An 8,115-nucleotide genomic window follows, 5' to 3' on the forward strand; every position below is an offset into this window, starting at 1 on the left:
TTCAGCGGGTACGCCGCCTTAAATAAACTATAGGCTACTGAATAAAAAACAGAAGTACAATAGTGGCGAACACTCCACGCCTACCTAACACAACAATGATTCCTACCTCCCGTCCTATGCTTTCGCAATAGGTGGAACTCAGTGCTCCAGATGTAATCGGATTAGCTAGGCATCTCTCAAATTATCAAAAACTCAGGTCAGGCAAAAGCGTTTACTCAAATCGCCAACAATAAAGTTATAAGCGTGAATAGTGATAGTGGTTTCAACAGCGTGCTCAGAACGCGCAAGTTGGATGAGATCTGGCGAGGATCTGTCTTCATATTTGTGAATGGGCCTTTTAAAGCCGTGGCACAGCAGTGGATTGGTTGAACAGATGATGACGCCCCCACAATGACGACACGTGCCCGCAAACAGCCAATGCCCGATCACCACCTGAAAACAATGAATGGAGACACAGAACAGAAACACACACACAAATACACGTGGAACGTAACAATTACACACACTCATACTACACACACTCATACTATAAAAACATGCTTTTTATCAGTCGTGAGGTAATAAGATCTTCAGAATAAGTTTGTACTCGAGAGAGTGTGTGATTTCAGACGCAGCTCATGTGCTCGATACACTAAACACTCTGAGTTACTGTGAGCCTCAATCATAAAAGCTGTGTGTGTTCAAGCTTATGTCTCTGAGTTACAGTAGAGATTTACACGCTAATCATTTTAATTGTTTTAAGTTTGTATTTGCACAAGTTGCTGTTATTTTATCAAGCTGGAAATCTATCATGCCTTTATTGTTATATTAATGTCTAACTGTTAATATGTTACCAGATTAAGATTTTTTTGACACTACATGATATTTGTGGAAGTGTCAGTGAATTTCACATGATCGTTGATTGTTTATTATTCATTTATGTTTAAGATGGGAAATGTTTAATATCTGTAACAATTTAACAGAAGGATTGTTCATATTTATGTCTAATTTGCATAATTTGTCATAGTTTCAGACTCATACACTCATACAAACACAACTTCTCACAGACGTGAGCTGTTTTATGAGTCCAGCGTATCATTACTATTTTTGTGGATTGAACTCTTCGAGCTTTTACTCTCTAACCGAGTCAAAGACGATCTCAGCAGTTCAGAGGCTTCAGACCCTGACAGTGTTTCATTATAAACTGATGAATATGAACAAACCTCATCTCTCCATCAGTCCAACTCTTCTGACTCATTTCAGAGAATAAAGTGTCAGACAGTGAAACTCATATTTGCATCATCAGGTGATTGTGTTCCTCTGAGAATCGAGCAGCTCCATCAGCAGATGTTCAGCGTCCTCACAGGAGCTTCATGTTACTGGAATACACCACTTCTCTAGTTTCTGGAGATATACTGGGGTTACAGACCATCAAATACAGTCTGATGTTTCTGTAGAAGATTACAGAATTACTGACATTCATCTCCCTTTCATACAACATTACAAATAATGTCATTTAGCCATTTAAGTCATGAAAATCATCTCCACAGTGTCATTTCCATCACATCTCAAATGTTTTGTTGTGTTTAATAGCATTCTGTCATGGAACGTACATTTTTAATATTTTTGGAATAAACTGAACAGTTGTGTTTTTCCGTGCTAACAAAATACAGGAAAACGCCACAACAGCAAGCTATGAAGTTGCTAAATTTATTTGCTAGCACGGCAAAACTTTCTCAGACGGTGGTTTCATAAAGCAGTGCCTCAAAGTCACAGAAATAATGTGCCCGGAGAAAGTGCAGGATTTCAACAACGTGAGCTTATCCAGAAATACAGTGGTGCGGAGAATCGAGGACTTGTCAGCTAACGTGAAACTTCAGCTGAGAGACTAAGCTTGTGCTTTTGATTTTTACTCGATAGCATGCGATGAGAGCACAGATGCTACCGACACTGCGCAGCTGTTCATTTCTTTGTGGGGAGTAGATGATCATTTTTGCTGTACGGAGGAGCTGCTTGATATGATGAGCCTAAAAGGCACAACGACAGGTAGAGATGTCAGAGGCAGTTGAAAAGATTAAATGGGACAAGCTCTGTGGAGTAACAACGGATGGAGTTCCGGCCATGAAGGGCGATCGCAAATGAATGGCAATGATGGTGTACGCCAAGATAAAAGAGAGCGGAGGTGAGGCTGTTAGGATGCTCTGTATAATCCACCAAGAAGCACTGTGTGCCAAGACTGTCCAGCTGGGCGATGTGATCAGGGCCGTGCACAGACCTTTTGAGGGGCATGTGCTGAAACTGAAAAAGGGCACCCCCCTCCCTTTTTTATATCAAGATTATTTAGTAATCCTACATAAAAGGAGGAAATGGTCACATCTTCATGACAAATTCAATAAAAATAATAATAGTCTCAAAAGCTTTAGATTTTTTCACTATTAATAACAACCATAATAATAATAATATAGATAATATAGATATACAGGGTTTTAGGGCTTCTTTAAACCTAATTACAACAGCAATCTTCTGTGAGCCATGCTTGAAGATGTTTATGACTTCACTGTGATCCACTGGGATGTCCCTCTCTATGGCTATGAGGAGAAGGTCTGAGAGTCTCTCCTCTGAGCAAAGGCTTCGGAGTTGGTTCTTAATTAACCTCATTTTTAAAAAGGATCTCTCCACAGTTGCAGTTGATGGCAAAACCCTGACCAATGCTGGTCTCTTGAAGGTCTCTTATTCACTACACTTCCCATAAAATAAGCCAGCAATGAAAACAATGATAAAATAGTGTGAAAAGCACTATTGCAGTGAAAAGCATTTCTGAAGGATCATGTGACACTGAAGAGTACTGACCTGGAGTAAAGATGCTGAAAATTCAGCTTTGACCACAGAAAAAAATTACATTTTAAAATATATTCAAATAGAAAACAGTTATTTTAAATTGTAAAAAAAAAAAAAAATCACAATATTACTGTTTTTGCTTATTTTGGATCAAATAAATTAAGCCTTGGAATGAATTAAATTATGAATTACATTCTGCATGATAAAATATAAAGATTTCACAGTGATCTTCTGTAATGTTTTTTTTTTAGTTACTACTACATCATTACTGTAGTAAAACCATGTTTAACTACATTTATACATGTGAGGACGACCGGAGGGTATAGAATACTGTAGATTCAAAAATTAGATAGCGAATACGTGCATATTAACAGCCTCGAATTAACCATAATTTAATATTATTACCATAACATGATTAAATGTTAATAAATTAAGTGTATCAGCAATCATCAATCAAAGAACAAATTTCTTAGAAATATATGTTAGTTTTTTTCAACTTAGGCTACTCACCAAATTGAAGCCATTTTTATCTTTCAAAGATTTGGAGAGGGTTATACATGCTTTTATCACCACCCGCCTGGATTATTGTAATGCTTTATATATAGGAGTTAACCAGGCCTCTCTCTCTAGATTGCAAATAGTTCAGAATGCTGCCGCTCGACTCCTTACAGGAATCCGTAAACGGGAGCACATTATGCCTGTTCTTGCCTCTCTTCATTGGCTACCAGTTTGTTTTAGAATACAGTTTAAGATTTTATTGTTTGTTTTTAAATCTCTTCATGGGCAAGCTCCAGTTTACATAGATGACCTACAGATGATGCATGTTCCTCTGAGGTCATTAAGGTCTGCTGACCAACTACTCTTATCTGTTCCTAGAACAAGACTTAAAAATAGGGGAGATCGAGCATTTTCAGTCGTGGCCCCTAGGCTGTGGAATGATTTGCCTATGTGTGTCAGGGTAGCTCCCAGCCTTGACACTTTTAAATCACGACTTAAAACTCACTTTTATTCATTGGCTTTTAAACCAGCCTTAGAGTTAATTTTCTGCTTTTTGTTTTGTCTTGTCACTTGTTTAACTGTGTCTTGTGCTCTTGTCATGTGTTTATAATTTGTCTGAAACTATGTCAGTGTTCAGCACTTTGGCGAACCTCGGTTGGTTTAAATGTGCTTTACAAATAAAATTGTATTGTATTGTATGTTAGGTAGGTGACGAGGATCACTCGTGCTTTGTGTAGTTCCAGTACGAACAGCACCTGTGCTTATGATTTTCCTATGGAAACGGTGCCGGCGGCATCATTACATTTTTATCAACAGCTTACCAACTAGTTTGTTATAGGCGCTCAGTTTTTCCTGTTGTAAAATACATTTGGTCATTGCATTTTATAAAAAATGAAATGCTACTGTATGCAAAGGCTGTTTAAGTGTAGGCTATGTATTGGCTATGACTATGGCAAATGCTAGCATAGCCCTCTCTCTCAGGTCCCACATATCTTGGTCAGACATCAAATACATAAAATATGAGCTTTTATAGACAACGTGTTTAGTACTTATTCAAACAACAAGATCTTAGTTTACCCTTGCAAAACTCCGTTCAGCTGCTGTCTGCTGTGCGGCCGCTGCGGAGCTTCAGTTCATTCAGTCACGATAGAGGGGGCGGAGTTATCAGCTTTACTGACAGTTTGAGGATCGAACAAGATTTACACAAGCTCTTTTTAAGATCTTTCATTGGCTACATATTTTTAAAACAGACAGATAGACTTAAAGGGTGACCAATAGCATTAATTTATAAAAATAAAAAAAACACCACCACCAAAAAAAAGGGCACTTCAGCAAAAAGGGCATGTGCTCTGCGCAGGTTGAGCCCTACCTGTGCACGCGCCTGGATGTGATGAACACTGTTGTAAAAACTGTCAACATAATTCGAGCTAGAGGACTGTACCATGTACCACCACTGTACCACTGATGTGGATGCTGAATACGGGGATGTACTCTACCACTCTGAGGTGCGCTGGCTGAGCCGCGGCTATGTGCTGCAGCGGTTTAATACGCTGAGATCAGAAATCCATCAGTTTATGAAAGAGAAGGGCCGACCTCTTCATGAACTGAGTGACCCTCTGTGGCTGGCCGACCTGGCATTTTTAGTTGATCTTACTCATCATTAGCATGGCAAGCCAGACCCACATCAAGATGTTAGGTCTGTGAACTCGCCATTGGCATGCCTCAATCCGAGGGGCGGGATAAACGGTTGTCTTTCAAAATCCCTCTGCACGCAATAGGATAGCGCCACAACCAACCAGAGCAACGAACGGTTGTGGATGAGTGAGTCCCACGCGTTTTCCCACCAGGGTATCCAGTCGTCAAAACTCTGAACACATCTTACTTTTGTAAGAATGACTTAAGTGACGTTCTCTTAACTCCAAGTCCTCTAGAGTCGCGGCCAAAGCCGATTTGAAAGACCGATGGTCGCCAGCAGCAGCAGCTTCTTCTTTGTTTTCAAGTAGCAGTGAAATCACGCGGAACCGTCACAACTCTGCCGTCATTATGTTAAGCCCGCCCACCAACTGTACACGATCTGATTGGCCTGACTAGAGTTTGGTTTTTCGAGCTCGAAAGCCAACGGAGAGTTGCTAGACTACACTGGCTGGATAATAAATTTTGCTGCCGCTAGGGTGCGTCTAGATTTCTTGGCTAACTCATCATCTGAATACACTGAACAAGAACCTACAAGGCAAAGAACAGCTGGTGCCACACCTGTATGCGCACATGAAAGCCTTCTGTGTAAAGCTCTGCCTGTTTGAGACACAACTACGAAGCTTTAATGCTGCACAATTCCCTGCGCTGTCTGAAATCAAGTCTGCTTTTCCAAAGGCCGACCTTTCTGCTAAAAAGGAGAAATATGTGTCTGTGATTGCATCTCTCGTGACAGAATTCAACCAGCGTTTCCAAGATTTTTCTGTCATCGAAAAACAAATCAAGCTGTTCTCGACCCCCTTCCTGGTGGATGCAGAAGAAGTGGAAGAGAGTCTGCAGTTAGAACTGATTGAAATGCAATGTGATGATTCTCTGAAGAGTCAACATCAGCTTCTCTCCCTCCCTGACTTCTATCAGAGTTTGGATAGTGCCAAGTTTCCTCTGATGAGAAGCCACGCAAAAAGAATGATGAGCCTGTTCGGCTCTACATACAGATGTGAACAAACATTTTCTCTGACCAGAATGGCTGATAGCCATCTCTGTGAAGTCCTTCGTGTCTCAACCACCAAACTTTCTCCTGACATCTTCAATCCAAAGGACAGCATCACTGCTCCCACTGAGTGCAATGTTCTTCACATTATAGGTGAGTTAGAGATAGGCCACACACTGTTGCGACCCCCTGTGCCCCTGCAGGCCTGTCGTTCCAGTTATTAACCTCTTTGCAAACACACACAACTGACATTGTATTTAATTCATACCACCTAAAAATTTTTTACTTTAATAATAAACAGTTCTTTATTTATTTTAAACCCTCAACTGTTTGTTCGTGTTCCTTTTTATGTTGAGACCTTGAGTAACAAGCCAGGTCGTAAACACACAGTATTCATGTGTCAATACGTCTCCTCTAGTGTGTGCCCCGGCCCTTTGTTTTGTTTTTCTGTATTTGGCCCTCACTAAAAAAAGTTTGGACACCCCTGATTCAGAGGGTGTTTTATATGATCAGCACATGCTTCACTCTGCATGTGTTTATAGCTCTATGAACTGAACATGACATGATCAAGAGCTCTTCTTCATCAACCAACAAACATGACTTTCAGCATCATCTTCCTCTTGACTCTGCCAGTGTTTAGTCCAGGTTTGAATAATGATTTATGACACTATATCATTACAATCAACATTCATCTTGTTTTTATGAAGAGAATGAGTCAGTGTTTCAATATGACCATCATGTTTTAGGTGTAATATATGATCCCTGTCAATCAAACTGAACACACTGCATTCAGTCACTTCTGCTGTCTGGACGAGATGCTTTACATTGAGCCACAGAAACTTTTACATTCTTACACAATTACTGTCATAACGGCTGATTCTTGAGCCGTGATCATGGATTTTTTATTTTATTTTTTATAATACTTTAAAGTTTTATAAAAAACCCTAACAAACACCTTCTTTAAATGTGCAGCAGAAGTGAAACTGTTGTGTTCCAGTCCAGATCATGTAACCAATCAGAGAGTGAGACTGAAAAGCCCATTTGCATTGTCAGGGTGGAGTGATTGTGATCTCTCAGAATAGAGCAGCTCTGTCTCCAGAGACCATGTTCAAACCCCAAGAGCTTTATTTGACATTTACTGCGACATCAACCTTCTGAAAAGCTCCTGCATCTTCATCTGTTAGTTGAATGATGTTGTCAGACACAAAGTGAACTTGTTGAGAAGCTTTATTGAATGTTGCAGCAAACACAGCAGATTGAAAGATAACACACACACACACACACACACACACACACACACTCTTTCAGTATGGAGTTGTAAAGCACTACAGCTGCAGCACTAGACTCATGTGAATCCTGCCTGACACAGGACACTCAGATACGGCTCATCTTCAGGAGAGAAACATCAGCACTCAGAGCTCTTGTGGAACGAGACCTCATGAGGAGCTCCATCATGTGTTACTCTGCAGACGTACAGCTCTCCCTCTTCCCAGCGTGCTTTGCTGAGGGTCAGGACGCTACTGCGGCTGTAGCGGCCGTCCTGCTGGCTCTCTGCGCTGGTCAGAACCCCCTCGGTGACCTCTGACCCGTCCAGTGTCCAGCTCACCAGCGCCCCCTGTGGAGAGTAAGAGCTGAGCAGGCAGAGCAGTGCGGCTGAGTCTCCAGAGATCTGCAGAGAAGAGGACGGCAGCAGAGACACTGAGGGCTTCACTGTGGGACCAGCTGCAGGAGACAAACACAACACATTCACAAACACACACACAACACACTGCACTGCACTGCACATCCACAGCAGAGGAATAATGCTGCTCTAGTTTTAGATTCAATCATTATACAACAATATCACTAACACTTTATTTAAAGCTTTCATACATATTGGATTATAAAAGTATTTTAATGTATTAATTATGCACTGCTATATAAATTGAAATGCATGTATGATCTCATCAATAAGTGTAACAGCAGTTATAACATATTATCTATTCATTGATCCACCTTTATGAAGAACAACCATTGAGATGAAACAATGAAATAGCAAATATTATAATGCATTTTTAATTTGGTTAAAGTTATTTATGATAAGATATAAGATATAATACATTGTAACACATTATGAA

The 8,115-nt window shown here is 40.3% G+C and overlaps 1 gene segment (V, D, J or C); it reads right to left on the reverse strand.

The window, feature by feature from the left end:
- Nucleotides 1-7,207: 7,207 nt before the first annotated feature.
- LOC130083218 (immunoglobulin lambda constant 7-like) lies at nucleotides 7,208-7,784 on the reverse strand. The segment is given in 1 exon segment: nucleotides 7,208-7,784. A coding segment is annotated over 1 exon segment (381 nt).
- Between the last annotated feature and the right edge of the window lie 331 nt (nucleotides 7,785-8,115).

This window comes from Rhinichthys klamathensis, unplaced genomic scaffold (genome assembly GCF_029890125.1).
Source record: "Rhinichthys klamathensis goyatoka isolate OS25496 unplaced genomic scaffold, OSU_Roscu_1.1 h1tg000054l_1, whole genome shotgun sequence".
NCBI classification, from domain to species: domain Eukaryota; kingdom Metazoa; phylum Chordata; class Actinopteri; order Cypriniformes; family Leuciscidae; genus Rhinichthys; species Rhinichthys klamathensis.